Source organism: Eptesicus fuscus, chromosome 14 (assembly GCF_027574615.1).
Source record: "Eptesicus fuscus isolate TK198812 chromosome 14, DD_ASM_mEF_20220401, whole genome shotgun sequence".
NCBI classification, from domain to species: Eukaryota; Metazoa; Chordata; class Mammalia; order Chiroptera; family Vespertilionidae; genus Eptesicus; species Eptesicus fuscus.
The window spans coordinates 39874964-39902504 of record NC_072486.1 but is presented as its reverse complement, the minus strand read 5'-3'; the positions used below and the strand labels follow the sequence as shown (position 1 = coordinate 39902504).

The window sequence follows — 27541 nt, the reverse complement described above, 5'->3', positions numbered from 1 at the left end:
GAAATTAAATCACAATAAAATTGCTTGAATAGTTTAAGAGTTTTACCTGAAAAAGAATTCCTAATTGTGGTAGATAACTACTATTTTTTTTTTTTGTTCATAGGCAGTACTTAATTTTCCTAAATATTGTGAACCTGTGGTTAAAGGAGAAGGTAACTATATAATTTTATCTATTAACTTTAAAAATTTTTTTATAAGCTCTAAATTATTGAAATTTTCTTCATTTTGGTAGCAAGTGAACGTGATACTCGCAAACTCTGGAGAAATATCGAACCTCATTTGAAGAAAGCCATGCAGACTGTTTACCTCAGGGAAATATCAAGGTAATTTTTTGTTTAATATGTTTATATCTTTTTTTTGGTTAGTTATTGTACAGAGTTTTCCTTTACCTTCTTTACATTGGAAAAAACTGGAGGTTTGAATTAAATTCTTGCTGTTTGGGGAAGGACAGACAATTTTTAACCAGTTAGCTACACACTTTGGAACAATTTCAAAATGTAAAATATCTGGGTAGGTACAGGACAATCAGTTTTAGCCTTTTAAAAATATAGTTATGTGAGATATTTGAATGGCATCATGAAAATTTGATTATTAAAGAAATATGTAAATCAAATCATAAATCTACATTTGTCTTTTATTAGAATTTCATGGTAATGAAACTGCTCAGGTGATATGGTAGCACATAGTACAGTGGGAAGAACATGGTTTTGATTTCCAGCTCAGCCAGTTTTTGTCTTCTGGGGTCTGAGTAATTCACTTAAAAATGCCAGTGCTGCCCAGCCGGCATGGCTCAGTGGTTGAGTGTCGACCTATGAACCAGGAGGTCATGGTTTGATTCCCAGTCTCACACCCATCTTTATCCCTTTCACTCTTTTTCTAACCACATAGAATTTCTGGTCTATCCTTTGTGTGTATGTATATATATATATATATATATTTTTTTTTTTTTTTTCTCTGTAACTTTAAAAAAAAATTTCAAATATGTACATATGTATCTTTATGCAAAGGCAGCTACTTCCCTTTGCAATTAATATATGGTCTGTAATATGTTTTTTTCACTGAAAGGTATAGAATATAGAAATAAGCATTGCTAATCTGACCTCCTTGCCTCACTGAAGCATTTTGAAAACCCTTTTCTTTAACAAGTAACTTACACCCATTTGTATTTATTGATATAAAATATATGTTTTATTAACTTTGTTGTGTTAATTTGCTAAATTCCTTTAGTGGTCATTTTCTTTGTCTTTTTTGAAAATAATTGTTGGTTGGTAGGATAGTTTGCAGTTTTACTCCAAGTGGTTACTTTTCTAGTCATATACTAGTAGCCCTGCACATGAATCTGTGTGCCAGTAACTCTCTGCAGAGCCTGGCTGCTCTGCGCCCACTGCCCACAGGCTCTCCATGGCTCAAAGGCCCATCCACGGCCGGGCATGGAACGCTTGCCTCGTCGCTGCAGCGATGAAGCAAGCATTCTGCCAGGCTGCTCATGCTGTCCACTGGCAGTGGCCGCCCCCGCGGGACTGGGGGACTCCAGTGGGGCTGAGAGGACTGGGCACCACCATCTTTGTGACGGACTGACAGTTAATTTGTATATTATCCTTTTATTAGATAGGATAACTAGAGGCCCGGTGCATGAATTTGTGCATCGGTGGGGTTCCTTGGCCTGGCCTGTGGGGATCGGGCTGAAACCAGCTCTCTGACATCCCTTGAGGGTTCTTGGATTGTGAGAGGGCGGTTCTCGTGTGACACATCCCAGAATCGAGCTCTCTCCTCTCTGGTTTCAGGTGCGTCACCTGAGAACCGGAGCTGCCAAGTCACCACATCTCAGCAGCTCCTACGTTGAGTGTCTGCTCTTTGGTGGTCAGAGCACATCATAGCTCCCGGTCAGAGCGTCTGCCTCCGGTGGACATTGCATGTTACAGCTACTGGTTGAACAATTGCTTAGGCTTTTATATATATACTAGAAGCCCAGTGCGCGAAATCGCAGAACCCCACCCATCGTGCTGGTCTTTGGTCATTACAGCATTAGGACGACAGGCCTTTCATAATATAGATAGATGGCCTCTCTTTTTTTCTCATTATGTGGCATAAAGGACCAGTGAGACTTTCCAATAGTATAGTAGAGAAATGGCATTCTAAGATTGGTGATATCTACTTACCCATTTGAAAGTGCTCAAATTGCTTCAAGTTAAATGACTTGTTCATTTCTCCCTCCTCCAATATCCTTGACCCCCTTCACCCATGTAAAATAAATTTTACTAAATTAAAAAATAATAACCACATATATCATATTTCCTAATTGAGATTAAATACTTGGAATAAGCAGAATAAAGTCATAGAAGGCTAGATCCTGACTTAAGCTGTTTTTGTTGAAATGTATGTTTGTTTTATATAACTTTTATAAGCAGTTTGTACAATTACAAAATATGAATCAACCTGGTTTATCTTAAAATTCTAGCTTATTCTGTGGCAATTAATACAACTACTGTGACTCTCATTTCTGGAAATTGATATTTATTTAGAACATGGAATGTTTTAGTCAGGCAGATCTCAATTGAAACGTTGGTTCCACCACTTAGAGCAGTGGTTCTCAACCTTCCTAATGCCACGACCCTTTAATACAGTTCCTCATGTTGTGTGACCCCCAACCATAAAATTATTTTCGTTGCTACTTCTTAACTGTAATTTTGCTACTGTTAATGAATCGTGATGTAAATATCTGTGTTTTCCGATGGTCTTAGGCTCTGCAGCAGCGGTTCTCAACCTGTGGGTAGGTTGAGAACCGCTAGCAGGGTTGCCTAAGACTATCGGAAAACACAGATATTTACATTAACCTTTTGCACTCGGATGTCGAGTGTGACTCGACACGGTTAGCATCGGTAGCAGCTCGTATGTATTTGAAATATTAAAAAATCCAAATAAATAAGTTTGTATGAAAAGAAACTCCAGTTTTTTATTCTACTGCCGTGCTTTGTAAAATCTGGGGTATTTAAAAAATTAAATCCCGAGTAGAATAAAGGAATCGAGAAAAAAGCAAGCAAGTGCAAAGGGTTAAGATTCATAACAGTAGCAAAATTACAGTTATGAAGTAGCAATGAAAATAATTTTATGGTTGGGGGTCACACAACATGAGGAACTATATTAAAGGGTCGTGGCATTAGGAAGGTTGAGAACCACTGACTTAGAGGCTTGCAGCCTTTGCAAATTAGTTAACCTCTTTGACTCAGTTTTGCCATTTGTAAAAAAAGAAAGAAATACAGTTTATGAGTAATAAATGAGATGTTAAGAGCTGGGTTCATAGTAAAAATTTAGTAAATATTATAGTCTCTTCTTTTCCCATTAAAGATGGTCAGTTTTTCCCTGGTTGTCCTTTGAGAGTTAAATAATAACATTAAATGGGTAATTACTATATAAGAAAACCTTATGACTTTAAACTATCTCAAAGGAATGTGAAAATGCCTTCTAATCTGAAGCACCATCAACTGTAAGATGGAAGAAATGCTCTATTTTGAAAGTCAGCTTGTTAGACTAAGTTTGCTCTTCACATAGGTTACTAGTAGTCTATCAAAATTTCCCATTTGCTGTATTCCCAGAATTTTCAACTATGCTTATAGATTTGAAAAAATATATGTATTGATTTAATATATTTAATTGTTCTGATCTGGCATTTACTTTTAAATTAGCATTTAAGAGCTTTGTAAGAGACTTAGAGCTGGAGAGGGTCCTTACAGATCATTGCATCTAATTACCTTATTTATTTATTTATTTTTTGTCACCTGAGGACATGCTTTTTTTTTTTTTTAAAGAGGGAAAGGGAGGGAGGGCGAGAGAAAGAGATGGATAGATTGCCTCCCACACCCTCCCCAACTAGGGATCGAACTGGTACCTTTCTTTGTATGGCACAACGCTCTAACCAACTGAGCCACACTGGCCAAGGCAAATGCCTTATTTTTTTATGAGAAGGTTATTGATTTATTCAAGATCATAAAGCTAAAACTTTGGTCTCCTAAGACAGTCTTTACACTATGGTGTGTTCCTTATTAATTTGATTTGACATATCTTAATTACTTCATAATCTTAATATTTGGGGCTGTTGAATAGTTTTCATTACAAGTAAGATCAGAGTGGGATCGTTGAAATACCATGAACTCTGTAGACATCTACAAGGATTCAGTTCTTAGCTCCAGTACTGACTATTTGGGTATCCTGGGGCAACTTAACTTGTGGGCCTCAGTTTTCTGATACAGTGATACTTATTTTAACACATTGCGGACAGATCATGAGAATTCGCATGTTTTCTGTTCTAAGGCTTGTGGCCAATCACGAGAATTCTTTTTTTAAAAATATATTTTATTGAATTTTTACAGAGAGGTAGGGAGAGGGATAGAGAGTTAGAAACATCAATGAGAGAGAAACATCAATCAGCTGCCTCCTGCACACCCCCCTACTGGGCATGTGCCCGCAACCAAGGTACATGATTTTGACCATAATCAAACCTGGGACCCTCAGTCCACAGGCCGATGCTCTATCCACTGAGCCAAACCAGTTAAGGCACGAGAATTCTTTAAAAAGATATTAGCGTGTAAGAACATGTAATAAATAACTTCAAAACACAATGGGTATTTAATTTTAAAGCGTGCATTTAACATTCTATTGTACTCGTTCAATAGAAACTTATCTGGCCCCTGGGTAAAGCTAGCAATAAAACTACTGGTCCGCAATGTGTTAAGAGATTGTTACTGAATTTAGAAATAGTGTATAACAATTTTATCTCATATGGTAACTAGAACATTGGGAGTTTTATTGAATGACAGATGATATTATTTATTTGTTGGTACTTTTTGATAGCTTTACAATTGTGATCAGAGGAGAAGAGATTTTAAAAAATTAACATTTGGGTATCTATATATATAAAAGCCTAATATGCAAATTGTTCCCCCAGGACTTTGACCGGGAGACCGGGAGTTTGATCGCTTGCTATGACGTGTGCTGATCACCAGGGGGTGGCACAGAATGAAGGGAGGCACTTGCCGGCAGCTGGCATCCAGGGAAGGGAGGCCCTGGTTGGCAGCTGGAAGGAAGGCCCTGGCTGGCAGCCGGAAGGCTCCAATGGCCCTGATCGCCAGCCAGGCCTAGGGACCCTACCCGTGCTTGTATTTTGTGCACTGGGCCTCTAGTTGATATATAAGATACATTGTTCTAATATACACTTTATGATTCTATAGAGTATAAACATGTATATTGCATATATATATATATTGTCTTGTTTATAGGGAAATTGAATCTATTTTGTCAATAAGTAAATTTTAGTTTTTCTAGTACTCTGTTTTATCTCATATGGTAACTAGAACATTTATAGAATAAAATTCAATTTTATGTTAACCTAGTTTGTAGGATGCATTTGATGTAGTATTTTTTCAAACCCTTATTTTCTATTTTCTTTCAGTTCACAATGGGAAAAGCTACAGAAAGATGACAAAGATCCAGGACAACTGGAAGGTATCAAGGAAGTATTGAGACAGTTACCAGAAATCCTATTTTATTACTAATAATCAAGATACTAAAGTTAATACCACAGATAACATTAGTCAGTAGTGTTATAAAAATAAATGTACTTTTTAAGCTATAGTGATACTTTAATTCATTTTCCTTTTAGTGAAACTAATGTAATATGAGGAAGTTTGTATACCAGTTTTCTGAATGTTGGATTGTATCATGTGAAAATCAAACAGTTTTTTTTTTTATTAAATGCTTTTGCTAAAACAATTACATTACATAATTTCCATCTCAGTATGTATGTATTTCATGAGTTTTATAGAATAAAATTCAATTTTATGTTAACCTAGTTTGTAGGATACATTTCAGTTGACTATGTTTTAAAAGCTTTGTGCTTTTGTTTTCTTTAAAGAAATTATTACTTTGGATTTATCCCAATAGAACAGCTTTTACTTAAAAAATAAGCAGATATCTAAAATACTATTTAAAAGATAGATCACTGCCTAGTGGTTGGTGTGAAATTAAGTGGAGCTGAGATTCTGTTTTGTCTCTTTTGGTTTCTCAGTGCTCCTGATGCTATATAAATGATTTTTAATTGTGTGTTTTAATGGAAAGAAATAGATGTTAGAGTTAGAAAATCTGCAATAATTGGTCAACACTACTTCCTAACTTTGTGATCTTGTGCCCAACTTAGTGTCCTCATCTAAAATTGGAAGAATATCTAGCTTTAATTTATAGCAAATTCAGAGATGCTTAGGTAAAGTACCTAGCACAGTGTCTGACATATACTGTACTTTCATAAACTATCAGATTCCTTATTTTCTTGTAAAAATTAATGCTGCTTGAGTGACCCAGTTGTTTTATTTATCCATTCATTCAAATGTATTTCATTTGTGAAAGGCACTCAGATACAAAAAGAAAGAAAAAAATTAGACATGGCTCCTTCAGTGCACAATATAGCTTGGTAAGAAATATAATTTTAGTATAAGTAACTGTTTAATCCTATATAATAAAAGCCCAATATGCAAATTGACCAAATGGCAGAACCACTGGTGGAACGACTGGTTGCTATGATGGGCACTGACCACCAGGGAGCAGGTGCTTAACTCAGGAGCTGCCCCCAGCCCGCAGGCCCCAGGCCAGCCAAAGCGGGTGCCAGTGCGGAGGGGGGCCTCCCCCACCCATCACCCCACAAATAAGCCCTGATCACTGGCCAGGTCTAGGGACCCTACCCATGCATTAATTTCATGCATTGGGCCTCTAGCCTATATAATTAAAACCTCAGAGACCATTACGGCAGAACAACCGGTTGCTGTGATGTGCATTGACCACCAGGGTAAGACGCTCAATGCAGGAGCTGTCCCCTGGTGGTCAATGCACTCCCACAGGGGGAGCGCCGCTCAGCCAGAAGCCAGGCTCACGGCTGGCAAGCGTAGCTGCCACGGCAGGAGCCTCTCCTGACTCTGCGGCAGCACTACCGAGCGGTGGCAGCAGGCACAGCGGGCCGGGATGAGCGCAAGCGGTGCGGTGCCCAGCCCCAATTCAGGCTCCTCCCTGGCCGCCTGCCACTTGGCGCACTGCTACATCCCCCAAGGGATCCCGGACTGCAAGACGGATGTCTGCCTGCCGGCTTAGGCCTGATCCCGGTGCCGTTCTCTGTAGAAGGCAGTCAGTCTGAACAACTCAGTGACTCAGGGAAGTGCATGGAACTCAGGGTGGGCTTGCCTCTGCACTTGACTCATCCACTTGATGGTGTTCGCAGGACAGACCGTGGTAGCCCAGCCCATGCACATGCAGCAGTTGCTGAAGCTCAAGCAGCAGGCTCTGCAGCAGCAGAAGGCTAGCCAGCTGCAAGCCAGCAGGCAGACATCCCCCGATGGGTCCCAGACTGTGAGAGGGCACAGGCTGGGCTGAGGGGAACCCCCTACCCCCAGTGCACGAATTTCGTGCATCTGGCCTCTAGTGTAATTATAAGTAATAATTATAGGTATAAAGTTATGTGGGCCATAAGTGAAAAACACACACACACACACACACACACACACACACACACACACACACACAAACTAGGAATTCAGAGCAGAGATTTTTCTATTTTGGTGTGATAGAGGATCATCAAGGGAAGGTTTAATGGAGAGTGTGGCTTTGAAGGCCAGGTTGGGTAGCATTTAGACCAGAATAGGAGGAGTCAAACAAAAATAATAGAATGAGCAAAGCATATTGATGATAACGTTTACTACCACCACCATCATTATCATAGCACTTTAAGCTAAAGGAGTAGGTCATTTTGACTAGATAATGTGGTATGAAAGTGAAAAGATAAGTGAGAAAATATAAGAGATACTTAAAATCTAATTGTAGCCTGTTAAATACCTTCATAAAAGTTTTTTGTTGTGTAGGTCTCTCAGCGTATACTCATGTGGAACTTCCTTATTACTCTAAGTTTATTTTAATTGCTGCATACCTTGCTTCATATAATCCATCAAGAACTGACAAGAGGTTCTTCCTTAAGGTAACAATTACTTCTTTTTAGTTTATTTTTGAAGATCCCACAAATAGTTTGAAATTTCTCAATATCTAAATTTCTAAGGATGAGGGATTAGAATAAGAGATTGCTAAATATGTATTTAGGATTCATCCTCTAAGGCTTTGAATTAAGATCAAAACCTGAGTGGGAAAAATAGTTTCAAGGAAGAGCTCAGGTATATCTTAGGTGATAATTCTAGATTTTAAAAGTGCATAAGGTTTTTTTTAAAGTATGAGAGATGGGAATAATTTTAAGGATACTAACTTCTTTGTTGTTCTGAAGCTCTTGCTGTAGGGTCATGCACTCATATCATTATCTAGAATAGTCAGGAACCTCTTCTGCATATACATTAGCTGAATAAATCCCATTTTAGAATTATTTTCTTTTTGAAAAAATATAATATGCAATTTTATTTATTCTATTTATTTATTTTTGACTACCTCTTCCACCAGGTTTTTGTTTCATGAGGACAAGGAGCACATTAAGTTCTTTTAGGAAGTAGCACTATTTTATTTTAAAAGCTTTTTCTTTACATACCAAAGTAACCTATACATGCGAAATCTAAGTCAAATCAAGGCTAAAATATGTTGATATTTTAGGTGGACAAGTAGAATAAAATAAAAAAAGCCTAAGATACATAAATTAGTGTTATCTGTGCCATGTTTTAAACAAATTATGTTTTCTGTTTTTATGGAATACTATCTTTATTTTAATCTTAAAAATTATTTTCCTTAATTGTAGCATCATGGGAAAATCAAGAAAACCAATTTTCTAAAGAAACATGAAAAGGTATTTTCATTTTAATTTCTCTAATGGGAAAAACTCATGAATTTAGGACACTATGGGAAGTGGATAAATTCATGCCTTTATTAGACATGTGGATATAAGAAGTTACTTGTATTGCTATGGTACCATTATAATATTGTACTAATGTTCTGTTATGCTGAATACAGTGATTGAAGGGCACATTCAAGGGAGTACTAGAGATAAAAAAGTCTGTGTTTTAAATTTATATTTTCTCTAGCTGCTTTAAATTCTTTTCTCCTTTTTCCTTTAGTGTTTTTAAAGTTTCACTGTGGTGTGTCTGGGATTGTGGAGGAATATCCTCACTCACCAGTTACCTAAGGGAAGGGAGCCCATCCATTTACCTCTGTATCTCAGCACTTGGTGATATTTGATAGATGCTTATTTAAAAAATGAACAAATTTAATGAATGAATGAAGAAAATTAAAGAATGAACAAAAAGTCAAGAATTTTATCTTTTAGACAAAATCAACCAAGAAATATGAGGAGGGAGATATATATGAGTCCTGCTGATGAGAGGACGGTGAAAGAGCTGGCACTTTAGACCATCTTTGTGGAATGAGTGGGTTTGTGCAAATCTACGAAAAGGACGGTGTTGAGAGAGCAACTGCCATCATGAAGATGTCTCTAGTTCTAGATGAACTCTAGTTCTTCCGATGTTATTCTTAGAGATTTGACTTTTATAGTAGTAACCTCTTTTGTCTTTCATTCATGTTGTTTAAAAATGTGAACTGTAACTATTTTTAGAACTATTAATGTCGAAGAAATACATTTTCTAGTCTGTGGCACAAAGAGGAATGGTGAGAAATAAGTGATAATTTCTAGGCTAGGGATTAGGACCATGACCCTGCTTTTGGTTATATACTATCTTGACAAATGACTTCGCTGTCACTTATCATCTGGTTACAATAGCAAAATAGGGGTGATATTTAGGACGAGGCTGGATGACTCGTGAATCCTTTAATATTTGTTGATGCTAAGTCAGAAAATCTTGAAGAAAATGTAAGGATAAATCATGATTATATCAGATAAAGTTTTTGCGTAGAGACTGCAAGTTGGATTTGTTAGCATCTTTGAGGAACTGTAGGATATAAATATTGTGATACTGGGAATTTGTAGTACAAAGAGTGAGTCCTCTGCTTTAAGAAGAAAATCTATTTTCTTTTTTCTTACAGACAAGCAATCATCTCCTCGGACCAAAACTGTTTCCACTAGATAGATTATTAGCAATATTATATAGTATTGTGGACAGCAGAGTTGCTCCAACAGCAAATATATTTTCCCAGGTAAGCTTTGTGATAGGCTGTTATCTATCATCTTTATCTTCATGGAATTTTTCAGGTAGAATAGTTGGTAGAGTTCCAGGCATTTAGAGGTTTGATCAGCATGAGTAAGTAATTTGATCTAGGTAAGTAATTGAAAATTCCAAATCTTTAATCATATCACTGAATTTGCATACAGATATAACAACATGATAAAACAGTTTAATTTTCTTTTTTTTTAAATTAAGGAATTTTTAAATTAAACGATTATAATCTTGATGATTAAACAGAAGTCTTCATGATTATTGATGAAGTATAATATAAAAATGTAATTTAATGAAAACGAAAATTTTAAAATTTTATTTGCAAGTAAGTAATATTCCATTCCTCAAATATACCCTTTTAGGTTGACATGCATTTTTTACAAAAATGCTCTCATCTTCAGAATGATTAAGTTCTCAAATTTTTCACTAGATGGCAGCAGTAGCATAAAAATAGGAACCATGACATATTTAATAAAGTTAAGATTTTTTAATTGCAGTTTAAAAAAAAACTTATTAAAAATATAGTCATAGTACATTTCTTATATGGTCCAAAAAAACAATACTGATCTCATGGATATGAATGGCAGAGGAGAAAAAAAAATGATGTGACTAGTATTTATTGAAAAACAAAGTCACCTGAGATGTTGCAGTGTTGTTTTATGTATAAGTTTTTAGGTTGAGAAATATGTAAATAATAGCATTTACATTTTTATTCACTTCAAATAAATTTGGTTCCTGAATGGATGTTAGACTTTGTAATCTAATATCTGGTGGAAACTTTTAATTCTTCACTCAAGCCTTTGAGAACCAAATATATATGTTCTCATTTAACTCAACATTTAAGTTAGATAATTTTTATGTCAGCATTTATGGAAAATTTTATATACCTTTACTGTGTTCTTGAAGAAAGGTAATGTAGTCAGTTATTAGGTTATGCATATAACTAGCTAAATAGGTAGGTAGATTGGCAGCTCTAATGCCAATAGTTTAAAAAACCCAATTCATTTTTAATCTGTATTGCAGGGAATTTTTTCCAATATATGTTTTAAAAATGCTTTGTCTGAAAATAATTTTTAACCAAACTTTACATTTTATTAATAGCTTTCTACATACAATACATACTTTTTATGTTTATTTTTGCTGCTGCAATAACTATGAAATAGGTATTATGATCTTTATCTTAAGGCTTGGAGAGGTTAAATGTTGTTGCCAATCAATGTGACACACGTAATTCTTTGAGAACTAGAGCCTGGGGAAGTAAGATACTTCTAAATAGAGCAGGAAGGCATTTGTATCACATGTGATTGTACCTCAGAATTATCTTTGTGGAAGGTACAAAGAAGGATGATCAATGTTTTTCCCTTTTAGAGAGCTTATAATTAATTTGGGGGGGGGGGAGTGAGGGTGGTACAGATGTACATAAAATAATGTATAGCTGTAAATGAATGCTAGTTAGTGCTGCTGAGAAATTTATAGCAGAGAGAGATCACTTCTGGATTGGGCATGAATATAGGAAGATGACTTCATAGAAAAGGTGAAAAATGGAGCTGGGTTATAGAGAATGAGTAGGGTTTTTCCATTTTTATTGTACAGAAATGAGAAAATGGGTAAATAAAAAGGAAAAAATAATAGATAAAATTAGCTGACACCTTATTTCCAGTGGATAGAGTTTAGTAGACTAGAAATTTATGATGGGCAGGTAATATGACCAAAGGGAGAGGACTAGGAAAACCCACAACATCTTTGTGACCTACACACTGGTTTAGTTGAAAGTGGATTATATTGTGGTAGTGGTAGCAGTCATTGTTACAATCTAGTAAGTAGTACTACTTCCACCATCATCCATCTTACCTTGCTTTTTGGTACCTTACATTGGTGGGCATTTTACATTTTATAGTCTTGTCACATACTAAGTTAATCTTGAACAAAAAGGAACTGAAGCTCAGAATGCCTAAGAGATCTGCCCAAGGCCACATAGCAAATCACTGGTAGCATCTAGACTTGAAGAAGATTTTTCCAGCAACAGGCTTTGATTAGAGATGAACAGTGTCACCTATCTTTGTTTTCAACACTGCTTAATTAAGAAACAGTGTAGCCCAAATGCATCTTTATTTTTTAACTAAGTTAAATTGTTTCCACCTTAACAACTATGAAATTTTTTTCAACCATAAACTTAAAACAGTTTTTTATTCATCTTCTCATTAGCAGTAATCAAAATGATAAATTTTGTTTATTTAAAACATGGCTTAAATGAATTTGTGTTCATTTGATGTTAAATCACTTAGGACTTGATCTTGCTTTATTTCCATTTGTGATACAAAGGGTGGGGGGGGCTACAAATGGATGATGCATCTGACCCTAAAGTATCTGAGACAATCAGGTTACATATATACTGTGTGGAAGAACAAAATGTGACAGAAATCATATCCATAGGAAGGGTAATTCTCCCATATGCCTTTTCTTTTTCTTTCCATTGTCTCCCTGTGACCTTTTCTGTTTTTCTCTCCTTTTATGCATCCATGAAAACTACTCTTGTCAATAGGAATGACAATTTGTATTTAACCTATGCACATACAATTTTTTAAGTGAAAAACAAAAGTGTGAAGTACTTACTTGATATGAACACTAGATGGCAATATTGTTACATTACAGCTTTAAGATAAACTAAGAACCTGTTAATACTGTTATTGATATTTAGAGAAAGCTGTTTGTTAATTTAACACATTGGTTTATTTGAATATAATAAAAATTATCTGGAGATATTTAATGGTATACATGTGCGTGCTATACATGTATACCATTAAATATTTTTCACGAATAAATAAATAAAATTGGTAAGGTATTATGTTACTTGAGTATTTTCCATGTGGAAGTAAATTTCTTCTTACTGGCTGTAATGTGTTTATATGCAATGATTCTTTTTTTTATTTATTTACTTTATATCACCTGTTTTAAGGCTTTATTTTTTAGTGATATGCTATTGTATAGCTTGATTTACCAGTTACATAATTATTTATAACTAGAAGCCCAGTGCATGAAAATTCGTGCACTTGGGGGTCAGAGGGTCCTTCAGCCTGGCCTGCGCTCTCTCACAATCCAGGACCCCTTGTGGAATGTCCACCTGCCAGCTTAGGCCCACTCCCCAGGGGATCAGGCCTAAGCTGGCAGTCAGACATCCCCCTGGCAGCCGGGAAGCCTTTGGGGGATGTGTGACTGCTGTCAGTTGGACATCCTTAATGCTGCCCAGGAGGTGGGAGAGGCTCCCGCCATCTCCGCTGCTGCACTTGCAGCCATCAGCCCGGCCCATGGCTGAGTGGAGCTCCCCCTGTGGGAGTGCACTGACCACCAGGGGGCAGCTCCTGTGTTGAGAGTCCACCCCCTGGTGGTCAGTGGTGTGTCATTCATAGCTACCGGTTGCTCCACTGTTAGGGTCAATTTGCATATTACCCTTTTATTATATAGGATTTTTCACATAACAGTTTAATCAGATGTTTTATATATGTTCAAAATTCTCTTGAAGCTAAAGTTTATTTCCATTGCATTTCATTTAAATCTATTCTGTTATAAAGTTATAAAAATAGTAGTTTAAGGAATCTTTAAAGTTATTAAAATTGGAATTGAGAATAATAAATTAACAACAGTATTAGTAATAGTATGTAGTTGGTATTCTTCTGAATTTCAGTGTTCTTTATTACATTTTGAATAAGATTCTACTCATTAACTTTAGTCTCAAAATGAGTAAAAGAATATTAGTACATTTAACATTTTACATTAGAAAAATGCTCATATTTATTAAATTGAAATACGGTTTTAAATTTTCTTAGACTTGTAAGAGAATTTAGCCTTATGCAATTTACTACAGTTTTGCAGTCATGACCATGGTAGGTGGCTACGTAACCATGAAACGACGTATGCCAAGTCCAACGTAACCCGAGGACTATCTGTACAAAAGTGAGGAGAATGCAGTTCCTCCCTCAAGGACCTTATAGTCTGTGGCTTCCACTGCCCTTCATTTGTATTGGGGTGGTTGAGAGGTTCTAGCTTGTACTAGAGTTGTTAGTAGTGCATGTGTGTATTTCCTGGGAGGACATATATGCTGAAGGAACTGTTTTGAATACTTAAGTGAAAGCTAACACTTAAAGTGAATAAATATAAGTAGGATTTTTCTCATTGGTAGTTCTGTTATTGATAATATAGGTAGTTAAGTGTCTTCCTCTGAGTAAAATAACCTTTTTGTTGAGTGTTTCCTTCTGACATGTCTTGAACTTAGTGTTGTGGATGGAGCATGATTCTTTGACACCTATGTCATAGCTAAATTATGCTAATTATTCATTATATTTAATTATAGCTAGTTAGCTATGTTTGTTGGTATCTTAATTAAGAACTTAAGTTATGGACAAATAAGTAGTATATTGTGTATGGCCTGTTATAAACTAAGTGACTTTTACATAGTTACATGACTATACAGTAAGCCCTAGATTTTGCAGACCTTGATTTAACAGACTTCAGATTTAATGGATAAAATTTCTGGTCTGTATGTCCTATGTGAAAATTGACACCCTCTTAATTTTAAAATGGTTTTATCTAAGATTTGCTTATAATTAACAGGTTATTTTTTATCTTGAACAAATTTTAGTGAATAGGCCATATGTTGGAAAAGCATTGTAGTAATTTCACCAATATAAATAAATGTTACATATCTACAACTCTAGTCTACATATTTAAATCCAAGAGTCACCACTCATGAACAGTGTTCAGCAAATAATTAGCAAGTGTTCCTGCCACATCACCTGCGGTAATTGGTTCTGTTGTCAAGTGGTGTGACTTTCTACATCAGTTTTAATGTGTGCTGTCGATGTACCCAGGTGTGCTAAGCCACACCCCAGCTGTGTGCATTTGTTTACTTGAGGTGACTGTGAATGCATGCATTTACTAGATCTATTCAGTATAAATTAAAAATAACAGTAACACATATAGAAAACTTTTCTGTAAAATGAAATTTTTCATCCAAACATAATTTTAATTACACAAATGTATCTAAGTGAAAACCAACTGATTTGTCAATATTTTACTGTACGCATTAGGAATATCTATTATATAACTTTTGGCTTTAACAGATACCCACCTCCTTGCCCAAATTAGTCCATTATATTGAGGTTTTACTATATTTCAAATACTTTATGATTAAATGTTATATTCATTATAGCACTCTTTCATACACAATATTTCAACTACTTTTGATTTTAACCAAAAGCACTTTAACCAAGTAACTGATTTTATAGATTTCATTTATAATTATAAAACCTCTTTGCCTTAAAAATTATTATAATGCATAATATTATGATTGATTTATATCTATATGTATAAAAGCCTTAGCGACCGAATGACTGGTCGGTCGGTTGCTATGACGATGATGCCCCCCCTACTCCCCCACATTGGCCTCAATCGCTGGCCAGGCCGAGGGACCCCGAATTCATGCACCGGGCCTCTATGTTTATAATAAAGTAATAATATTTATCAAATGCTAGTTACATAGCATCAGAAATCATAGTTGATGATGAAATACTACCCAATGCATATGAATTTCAATGTCATAAACACAAATTGTGTAACATCCTAAAATCTAGCTATAATATATTCATATACAGTGATTTGACTATGAGGATTATCTTTATAGATATTAAAGTTGGTGAACAAATGGGACAGTTTTCCTAAAAATAAATTTCTTGGATACTAGAATATTAGAAAATGTGACAAGCTATTTCTTCTTTTTCAATTTCTTTATGCTTTATTAGGCTTGTGCCAGCATTCCAGTGTGTCTATAATATCCAACTTTAATACTTGATGCTATTAAAGTAAATTATGTAAATCACAGAAAATATCTTGAATGCTAACATTTTCTAATAATCTTACCATGTTTTTTCCTAACCACAACTGAGACTGTGAGGCATTCCATTCCAAAGATGATAAGGAAGCTTTACTTAATACCTACTTCGCTGACAATTAGGTTAGCAAGGGTGCTTTTTAACAGAGGCAGCCCTTTTCTAGGAGTGAAGAGCCATGATGCTCAGTCTCCTTTGGGGCAGTAAATTAGATTCTCAAACCTCCTACTGTCCCTGGTGTGGATGCATTACTATTTTGCTATCATATCACTATGCAGCAGGTGCCTGTTTCAGGAGATTTTTTAAACAATGTTTTGGGATGCTTCGTATTTCAGAAGAGTAAAGTTGATCTATAATTTTTCCCTAATTGCACTTTTGTTGTAAAGGATATTAATATTAATCATTACCAAAGATAATAATAATAGTTGCTTACGATAAGGGTAAAAAGTTGTCCTTCTTGTTTTCATTTTTAAAAAGAATAGTGTTTACCCCTACTCTTCTCTTACCTTCCCTAATTCTGGTGGTGTTAAGTTTCTTCAGTTTTACCACTTTGCTTTTGTGCATCTTATCAGCCTAGCAATAGGCATTTTTATTGAACCCTAGAAGAATGCATAAATTAGGCTTTTGACTTTTGAATAAATAGTACACTGATACCTTATTTTTAAAAAAATATATTTTATTGATTTTTTACAGAGGAAAGGAGAGGGACAGAGAGCTAGAAACATCAATGAGAGAGAAACAAGATCAGCTGCCTCCTGCACACACCCTACTGGGGATGTGCCCGCAACTGAGGTATATGCCCTTAATCACAATCAAACCTGGGACCCTTCAGTCCACAGGCCAATGCTCTATCCACTGAGCCAAACCGGTTAGGGCTGATATCTTATTTTTGTAGGCAATATTTTATAACTATCTTTCTTAAAGTTACTATTGCTTCTAATAAATATACCAAATGTATACCTCTTACTAACATTTTTGAGGAAATGTATTTGACACCAGTACATTTTATTTGACTTGGCAGATGTTTTGCTGAAAACTACACAAAAAGTTTGTGTGAATATGCTTGCCTGTGCCTATTTAGGAAAATATATACTGTCAATATATAGCAAATAGGCAAATGCACACCTTAGATATAGCATTATGACTAGAAAAGGAGTTTTAATAAAACGAGTTAGGATGATAAATGATTTAGAAAAATCTGCGTTATGGAGGTGTGATTATTAAAACAAATGCTGATGCCTAAGGGAATGGTTTCCAATGAAAAATTGTCTTGATTTCTTGTCAGCTCACAACTAATTGGAGTTCTTTGGAGGAGATTGGCCTCACCTGCTTATACATAGACATTTCAGAAGCTGGTATTGCAGAAAAGCCCTTGTCATTTCCCCTAGATGAGAAATTAGGGTCCTCAGCCCCAGTGTCACAATGGAACTGGATTGCTCCCTCACCTTGGGTACTCCGATGGTAGAGAGCTGAATTCTTAGAATAGGAAGTAATCATGTCCATGTAGTTAGGAATAAGAAAGCGAACTTGGCTTATCTGGAACTGCCTTATCTAATTCCCTTGCTTCAAATACTGTGTGTATGCTAATATCTTTTGAATTCTTCATTCTAGCCTGTGTCTAGCTCTGGACCCAAATTGCCAACTTAACAGTAATACTTGAATATGTCATATCCATCACATACTAAAATATATCCCAAACCAAATTATTCCCTAAACCTTTTCCTTTTTTTTTCAGATTTCAAAACTAATTCATTTATTACTCATTCTTTAATAAGCACATACTTTGTGGCATGTACAATGGTAGACACTAGAAAAAAGGAGACTTCTGTAATCCTATATAATAAAAGGCTAATATGCAAATTATCTCCTTGACTGGGAGTTTGCCTATGAGTTCCACCAGGGGACGGGGCCGGCCGGCCAACCTCCCACACCCCCTCCCCTCCTCCACCTCCCCACCAGCCGAACCTCACCCATGCACGAATTCATGCACTGGGCCTCTAGTACTTTAAATAATAAAGATTAAACAAAGTATCTGGTTTCTAATTTTTTAGTTAAGTGGAGAAATTATCTCAACCTTTTCTTTTGTTTTTACTCCATTTAGTTGGTCAACAAATCCAATCTTTTTTTCCTCGTAAGTACAAATGTCTCTTGAACTTATTTCTTTCCACCCCCACTGCCACTGCCTTAAATTCATAGCTTCATTATATCTTAGGCCAAGCATGTCAAACTCACAGCCGGAGGGCTGCATGTTTCGTTTATTTATTTTAATATATTTTTATTGATTCCAGAGAGGGAGAGGGGAAAGAAAGATAAAAACATCAATGATGAGAGAGAATCATAGATCGGCTGCCTCTTGCACACCCACCACTGGAGGTCGAGCCTGCAACCCAGGCATGCACCCTTGACTGGAATCAAACCCAGGGACCCTTCAGTCTGCAGGCTGATGCTCTATCCACTGAGTCAAACCAGTGAGGGCTGCTTTGTTTATTTAAACGAGGCATGCGGCCTATTGGCTGAGTTTGACATGCTTGTCGCATCCTTAACTGGTTTTTCTGTCAACAGACAATTCCCGAATTCATCTTCCATACAGTTATCAGTATAAATCATTTTTTAAAAGTTGGTCTCATTTTCTGCTTATACTTTTTAAATGAATTACATTAACTACAAAAGCAAGTCTACATTCCATAACATTTCTTGTGAGGTTCTTTACAAACTGGCCCCATTTTCTACCACTTCCTTCATTCACCCTGTGCACCATTCACAATAAGCTGTTCCCTAAAAGCACACCAATTTTACTTTTGTATCGTTAACATGTGTTGTTTCTCTATCATTGTTGTGCTCTCTTTTATGCTTCATGGTTTATACCCCAAATGTCATTTTTCAATTAATTCACATTTGCTTCCCTTCCTCTTGGTTATTCCCTTCTCTGTAATCAGATACTTGCATTTATACATTTCACCAGCATAGCTCTCATATTGTGTCATTACCATTTTATTGTGTGTTTGTCTCCCCGATACCTTGAACTCTTTGAGGGCAAAAACCTTGTCCATTCATTTTTGTGACTCAGGCACAGTGCCTTGAACATGGGATTCACTCACTCAATGAATTTCTATTCCCCTACCTATGCAGTTATGGCCTATCTGGATACTAGATAGAGGTTTGCAGTCATTTGTGTACAAAAGGTTCCAGAGAGGAGAGGAGCTATTTTAGGTCCTCTGTATATAAATACACATTTCACTTTTTGTCCATCTGAGCATATTTAAAGACTTACCAATCCACTTCCTGCCTTTTTTTGGGAAATAGAAATTTCTAGAGGTGATGATTTTAAGTTGAATAGCTTTGACGGTATTTGCCTGTCTCTTCCATTGCTGCACTCAGGAGCTCCTTGTGTGTGTAAAAATGCCCGTTGAACTTGCTTGTTATATGCCACATGCTCATGAACTATCACATCGCCTGAAATCAGATCAAATGTAGTGCTTTTTGGGTGTGAACCTCATACACTGACATATCACATGTTAAGCTTTTTTATTTAAATAATTTTATATGTTTCAGATTGTAAAGCTCCTCCAGGGCAAGCAGGATAGGCTGTTTCATGAATCAGTTAACATTTATACCAGCCTATGAAAGTATAAAAATAATGAGCATGTTAAAAATTAATTACAGTTGTAAATTGATTTTCTTTTGTTGGCAGAAAGAACGTAGTGTATTAGCCTGGGAACAGGTTCACACTGTTTTAACATTAAGCACTTCCAGCTGAAGCTTGTTAGTGACTGCCTCTCAGATTAAGGGAAAAAAATCCTCACCATGGTACATGAACTCCTATTGTTAGGACATAAATAATCAGCTCATCCCCCACATGGATGAGAACAAAGAACATAATAGTACACAGAACAAAGATTAAGCAAATATTGCCCAACCCCATTTAAGAGGTAAATTAAAAAATATTCTATGTACAAGGAGGTTTTCATTTTTTCTTTGTGAATGCATCAGTCATGCCTTAGGAGCTAGTCAGGGGAAAATACTTTGGCTTTGAATTAGATTGATTATTTTAAGTTCAAGTAAAATGAAATCTTTTAGTTAGTGTCAATATGCTGCTAATGTTGAAAGCTAGGGAAATACCATTCTCTTGATAAGATGCTTCAGATTTTGTGGAGTTTATTTTCAAACCAAGAACTAAAAACTAGAATTTCTATTTTGAGGGAAAACGCCAGTGAAAGCATAACTACACGTTAGAGGTGAAGTCACTGACTTTTAGTACAGCTTTTAAAAAGCACAAAAAACTTCATTCGGATTTTCCTAGCACAGACTCTAAATCCAGACTTTGAAAAAGAAAATCTACACTCTAGGCTACTTTTTTTTTCATTTGAGTTTCTTTCATTTGAATTTGAACTTGGCACAGTAGACAAGAAAGCAGCTGAGAAAAAGAGTATATATGCCCCCAAAATCTGAAAATTATTGGCAAAAGATTATATCTTCATAGGTAACAGAAACCAAGAAGGGCAGTAGTAATTTTTCCACAAAGTCTTACATTTATTTAAATAATTAAAATTATTCCAGTGTTTTAGGAATGACCTAAAGCAGTGTTTTTGCTTTTTAAATTGTTAATGTTTATCCTCAGTTTATTTATTAATACATTTCGTGTGATTTATTGTCATGGATTTTTTTGCAGATGACCTTTAATCTACAAATGAATAAGAAGTTTTGCATTGGGAGACCATTTTCAGTGTTGTCTAATTTCAGATTTTTAAAAAATCATGCCTTTGCTCCCCACCTCGAATTATTTATCTCTTGAAAGTTAAACCTTAAAAACAGTAATTTTATGTATAATATATAACCTGATTTATGAAGTTAATCTTTAGGTTAATAAATTCCACATTAATATTTTACTTTGGTGACATCAAACTCATCACATCTGATGATTTTGTTCATAGGATTGTCCCTGGGCAGGACATTTGCCTATATTGTGATACTTCTTTATCCTTTTTGCTGCCATTTTATTTAATTTTTTTTCTCTGTCTTCTGTGCTGCTGAATTTCTTACCTCCAGCATATTCATGATACACCCTTTTAATGTGGAATGCTTCCAGAATTGTCATTTTACTCACTTCTTCCATAAAGCTTTCTTTAGTCCAGTGGTTCTCAACCTTTCTAATGCCGCGACCCTTTAATACAGTTCCTCATGTTGTGGTGACCCCCAACCATAAAATTATTTTCGTTGCTACTTCATAACTGTATTTTTGCTACTGTTATGAATTGTAATGTAAATATCTGTTTTCCAATGGTCTTAGGCTCTATAGCAGCGGTTCTCAACCTGTGGGTCGCGACCCACAGTTGAGAACCGCTAGCAGGGTTCTCTTACTTTAAAATTACAAGAAAGTAAGCTAGAGAAAAGAAAATGTTTAGAAAATCATAAGGAAGAGAAAATACATGTATAGTATTGTACGTATTTACTGAAAAGGATTTGCATATAAGCGGACCTGTGCAATTCAAGCCCATGTTCTAGGGTCAACTAACATGCCTACTAGCATATAGAGATCTATCAACGCCTGTATCTGCTCTATAGAGCCTGGATTCAATAATAAGTTCCAATCTCTATACCACTAATGTAACATATCTCTATATCACTGATATTAACTTGTTCCCATAGCTCTTTACTCTCTCAAATTTTGTCCATATCCTCTGCTAGATCCTGAGGGAAGGAGTGAATACCAGATTACATGTGTCATCCTCCTGAATTTTGAAGGGCAGTAGAAGAAAAGATAAAAGCACTGACTAAAGTCTTTATTCCAAGAGTTAATTGTCTTGGCAGACCACCTTTGATACTCATCACCACCCAAAATGAGGCATTATTTTGGCTAAAGATTTTTTAATATGTTAAACATACTAAAGGTTAAGTCTTTAATTTAAAATTTGTTGTTACAAATGCAAAATGTTTTCTTGTAGACTTCTAACGTGGTGAATGTGCTATATTTTTTATTGAGACTTTTGGATTAAATAATTTTGAAGCATCTGTTTAAGTGTGCCTCAACCTATTTATTTGGGGTGACTGACTAGGGACTGATAATGTCATTCATTCTTTTATGATGTGTGTTTTCTCATCTGTAAAATGAAGCATTGATTTTCAGTCCTTGTAGGCTAGCTCTGAATTTTATTTTGTAATAATTTTTACATTGGAACATTTTAGTTTTTAATAAATGAGTACAGTTTGTTCCTATAGCCCATAAACAAAAATAAAACTTTCACCATTTAAAAATAAAAAGTAGAATTTGGGAAAATGTAAAACACTTAGACCGGGACGCTGGAACGACCAGAATGACCAGAACAACCAGTCGCTATGACGTGCACTGACCACCACGGGGCAGACACTCAACACAGGAGCTGCCCCCTGGTGGTCAGTGCACTCCAACAGACAACCTCCCACGGCCTGCCAACCTCCCGATTCCTGCCCCGGCCAGCAGGCCCCGGCCAGCAGCCCGCAGCTGGCAGGAAGGCCCCAGCTGGCAGCCGAATGGCCCAGATCAGCCCTGATCACTGGCCAGGCCTAGGGACCCCATCTGTGCATGAATTTCGTGCACTGGACCTCTAGTATTTATATAATAGTTTTGCTATAATTCTATCCTCTTCTAGAGAGGTAATAAGCTGTATAAGGCACATGTTTGTAGCAACCTTTTGGACTCAACAAGAAACCAGCAGCTACAAATCCCTCTTGTAGCTGAACCATAAGTCAGAAGTAATCGTCTGATTTTTCAATAAGAAAATCTGTAAACTTTTAAAAACCCATATCACCCCAGTAGCATATCAATATGAAATAATTAATTCTCTAATAATAGTTACCTAATTTGCCTGGTTTAAGTACTATTTTATCAAGTACTTCCTTTAAAATTCCTGTAAATAAGGGTAAAAAATGTTTTTATTTCTACAAGTAGATTTTTGTAACTTTATAGGTACTTCAACATTTTGAGATAAAATTTATTCTGGCAGTTTATAAGGTCTTTCTGAAAGTGCTGTTTATTTTATCAATTTATGTTTTTATTGAGGTATAATTGACATAGCATTGTTAGTTTCAAGTGTGTAACATAACGATTCCATATTTTTTATATTGTGAAATGATCATTTCTGTAAGTCTAGTTAACATCCATAACCATATATAGTTACAAATTTTTTCTTGTGTATTTTTTTTTAATTAAACATTTTTGGGGGTCGTTGTAAATTCATATGCAATTTTAAGAAATAATATGGGCTATCTCTTACTATGTGCCCTTTACTCAGTTTTCCCCAATGGTAACATCTTGCAAAACTGTAGTACAATATCACAACCAGGAAATCGGTGTTTATACAATCCATAGATCTTATTCAAATTTCCCACTTTTACATGTATTCATTTGTATATATGTTTGTGCGTATTTGGTATGTGAAATTTTAGTCCATGTGTAAGTTTGTATATTTTCCACCGGTCATGATACAGACCAGTGCCATCATCTCAAGGACCCCTTCTTTGAAAACCATACCTACTTTCCTCCTGCCCCTTCCCTCAATCCCTGGCAGCCATTAATCACCACCTTTAAAATTTTGTCATTTCCAAAATTCATATAAATAGAATTATATATTAAGTAAAATTTGAGGTTGACGTTTTCTCAGTGTAATAAGTCCTTGAGATTCATCCAAATTATTGTGTATGCTAATAGTTTATTATTTTTTATTGCTGAGTAAGTATTCATAATATGAACGTAGCATAGTTTGTTTAACCATTCACCCATTGAAGGACATCTGGGATCTTTCCAGTTTTTTGGCTATTACAAATAAAGCTACTGTGAAGATTCATGTACAGATTTTTGTGTGAACATGCACTTCTTTGGGATAAATGCTCAAGGGTAATATGGCAATTGCATGTTTAGTTTTATAAGTGGTATCAATATTTTAGCACTTCCAGTAAAGTATGATAACCTTATTTCCATTTAGATTCCTTTACTTTTCCACTTTTTAAATGTCATTGTCTTTGAGTATTAGGAAGTGGTATAATTTTTAATCAAATATGATTTAGAAAAATCATGAGGAGATAGATTGTTTGATTTATCTATCCCACCAGTCTGTCTTCCTTCTTAATGCTTAAGGTTCTTTTGTCATTTCCTTTTTGTTTGAAGAACTTCCTTTAAGTAAGTCTGCTAGTGACAAATTCTTTATTTTTTTCTCACTTGACAATTGTTTTTCTCTACATTATTCATAAAGGATAGTTTTTTGAAAAATAGAATTCACAATTTCCATTTCTTTTTGACATTATTCGTGTTCAGTCCAGGGGAAGAATAAACTTACCCAGGTAGCTTTCTTTTCTGGATTGGGGATTGGAGGATACAGAGTCCAGGTTATCTTCTGCTATTGGGTGGGGAGTCAGAATATTCCTTGCCCCTATATCGTTCATCCAGTTTTGCATCCCTGTGCAATCTACCTTCCTCTTTTTACCTTGTGCAGTCCTCCTTTGATTGTCTCTTATGTTAGTTCCAGGGTTTATAGTTGTACTTAGCAGGGAAGAACAATAAATATGAATCTATGTCATCTTGTCTGGAGAAAAAGTTCTCCTGTGTTTTTTTATTCTTTCTAAACATTCTGTTTAGGTTTATTATTAGCATTTGTTTATGAAATTTCTTCCAGGGTAATTCAAAGCTCAATTGCATGAGAAACCTTCTGTAACTTAGTGCCAAAAAAAAGATTTCAGCATATTCAAGTATATTTTACCATTATTTAGAGAGCTTTTCTCCAACAAAATTGTTAATCTAAGACATTAATTTTATGGCTATAAAATATTTCAGTTTAGTATGTATAAGCCGTGGACACAGACAATAGTATGGTGAAGGCCTGGGGAGGTGGTGGGAGCAGGGTGGAGGGAGGTTAATGGGGGGAAAAGGAGACATCTGTAATACTTGAAACAATAAAGATAAACTTAAAAATATATATTTCAATTTATTCTTTGCTGAAACTAGAGCCTTACTCTAATTCACTTTCTGCATTTAGGATCCTAACAATAGGAATGGCTACTGCAGCATATGGGAAAGACTGTGGTCCCATCTCCACATTATACATACACATGCATGTATACAAAACCGAGACACCACTATGAATCTGGGCCATGAATACTTGCACTGACTAAGACTTCTTTCATATGCCCACTGACTTTATCAAGCTATTTAGGTACTAATGCCAGTGTGGAGATAGGACTTCATCATATTGTCATGAATGTTTAAATTTGGGCAAGGAAATAAATCAGTATTTTCTGTGATCTTCTTCATCTTTGAATGCACAGTACCTAGAGCAAGTCCTCAAGAGTTTAATGAATATGCAATTGCAAAAAAAATAATTTTAAGACTAGAATAATGGAGAAGGTGGATATTCTTGAACTCCTACATGCATAGAAATAATTTTCCCAAAGTTGTATATATTTTTCAAGAACTTCTTATTTAGATATAAATTAATATGTCAGATTCACAGTGTTGGCCCATAAGTTAATCTTTGTACTTGATTATTTTTTCAGTTTTACTCTAGCAATATTTTAATAAACTGGCTGAGTATTTTTAAATTGTTGGTACATTGTACAGTGCATTATGGAATGTTCTTCTAAACTTTGTATGTTGTTTTTGTGTTCATATGGTAAAGTCAAGGAATAACAAATCTCTGAAATTGTTATTTTTTAATGTGAAAAATCACATCCTTATTTAATTATTGGCTTAAATTTTTTTGTATTAGCTTTTCCTAGATCAGATCCCTTCCCCCAAATTGAGCAATTATCTTAATATTTTGGAAATGCTTTTTGACTGCTACATCTTAAAATGATACTGTATTTTTTGCACAATTTACAAGATTATTATATCCATGAAATCCTGGTAGAACTGAGTGACTTTAAGGGACTCTCTGGTTTAACTTACTGCCTTTGGAAATTTGTTGTAAATAATGTTGTAAAAGTAATATAATACTGTAAGGTATCTGAAAATATTCTTGAAATTTTAACTCAATTAAGGGCAGATTTTGTGTTTATGAAAAGTAATTTAGTATATTATTCAAGTTAAAGAATTGATCAAATATATGAGGATATTTGAAGCACAGGAAAGTGTAAGTTATAATTCTATTATAAAGAAATACCACTGTCAAAGTAAAAGGTAATCAGTGGTCTCTTTTATATTAAAAGAAAAAGAACTAAAGAAACCTGCCATTAATAATAAAGGGAGCCCTACCTGGTTTGGCTCAGTGGATAGAGCGTTGGCCTGTGGACTGAAAAGTCCTAGGTTCGATTCCGGTCAAGGGCACATGCCTGGGTTGTGGGCTTGACCCCCAATAGGGGGCATGCAGGAGGCAGCCGATCAATGGTTCTTTCTCATCATTGATGTTTCTCTCTCTCTCTTTCCCTCTCCCTTCCTCTGAAATCAATAAAAAATATATTTAAAAAATAATAATAATAAAGGGAGATTAATGTATGAGTTTCAAATGACTATTACTAACCTACTTTATTTAGCAAATGGATTGAAGTTAATGAATATATTTTGCCATAGTAGACTATTAACTCTTTTCTGTATCTCTCACTTGTTACTTCAAGCCTACTTTTATCATGATTCCTACCTGTTTCTAAATTGGGAGGGATATGAGGTTGTCTTGACTTTCAGCAATACTTACTTTCCCCCAAAGACTCCAGTACCCCTTGGCTCCCCATCCTGTTCTGTCTCATCCCTTCATTCTAAAGGTCTCAAGCAACTCATATTGTAAGAGATATGATCTCAGGGCCTTTCTTTAAACCTCTTTTAAAATCTGTTTTAATATATCTTCATTTTTCTTTTTGTTACTATTTGATGTGTCTTATTCTGTCCTTTGACTTTTAACCTTCTTATAGTCTTCTGTTCTAGATGTATCTCTTCTAAGCAGTATATAGTTGGGTTTATTTTTTCAATCAGTCAATCTTTTTCTTTTATTTGTAGTATTTAGTTAGTTTACTTATAATTACTATTGTAATTTTGTTTATATTATCTTATTTTATATTTTTTATTTGTCCTACCTGTTTTAATTTCTTCGGATTGATAATTTTTATAATTTAGTTTTTCCCCACTCTACTAATTTAGATGTACATACTCTTGTTTCTATTCTCTTATTTGCTACGCAAAAATTTATAATATAAATGCATATTCATACTTGAATTACCAAAGTTGAAAGTTAATGAATACTTCTATTTTTCTCTCAAATGCCACAGGACCTTAGAACATTTCTATTTTATTTTCTCCACTTCCAATTTATATATTACTGGTATTGTGTATTTATCCTGTTTTTATTTATTTATTTATTTTTTAGAGACAGAGGAAGGGAGAGGTATTGAGAGAAAGAGACATAGATGAGAGAGAAACATCATAGATCGGCTGCCTCTTGCACACTCCTTACTGGGGATCAAGCCCAAAACCTGGGCATGCACCCTGACCGTTAGTTAAACCGGTGACCTCTTGGTTCCTGTGTTGACACTCAGCCACTGAGCCATATTGGCCAGCCTATCCTATTTTTA

The 27541-nt window shown here is 35.3% G+C and overlaps 1 protein-coding gene across 4 annotated transcripts in view; it reads left to right on the top strand.

Moving 5' to 3' along the window:
* The window catches only part of ORC5 (origin recognition complex subunit 5), a 68476-nt gene that overhangs the window by 26093 nt on the left and 14842 nt on the right, over nucleotides 1-27541 (top strand). For 3 of the 4 annotated variants that reach the window (XM_008149860.3, XM_054726319.1, XM_054726321.1), the window contains 6 exons: nucleotides 104-152; nucleotides 233-323; nucleotides 5447-5499; nucleotides 7896-8008; nucleotides 8765-8812; nucleotides 10003-10113. In XM_008149860.3, coding sequence (XP_008148082.1) covers nucleotides 104-152; nucleotides 233-323; nucleotides 5447-5499; nucleotides 7896-8008; nucleotides 8765-8812; nucleotides 10003-10113 — 465 coding nt within the window. Of the gene's footprint in view, nucleotides 1-103; nucleotides 153-232; nucleotides 324-5446; nucleotides 5500-7895; nucleotides 8009-8764; nucleotides 8813-10002; nucleotides 10114-21700; nucleotides 22200-27541 lie in introns of those variants that run through there. The other variant, XM_028158593.2, reaches the window with a different exon arrangement.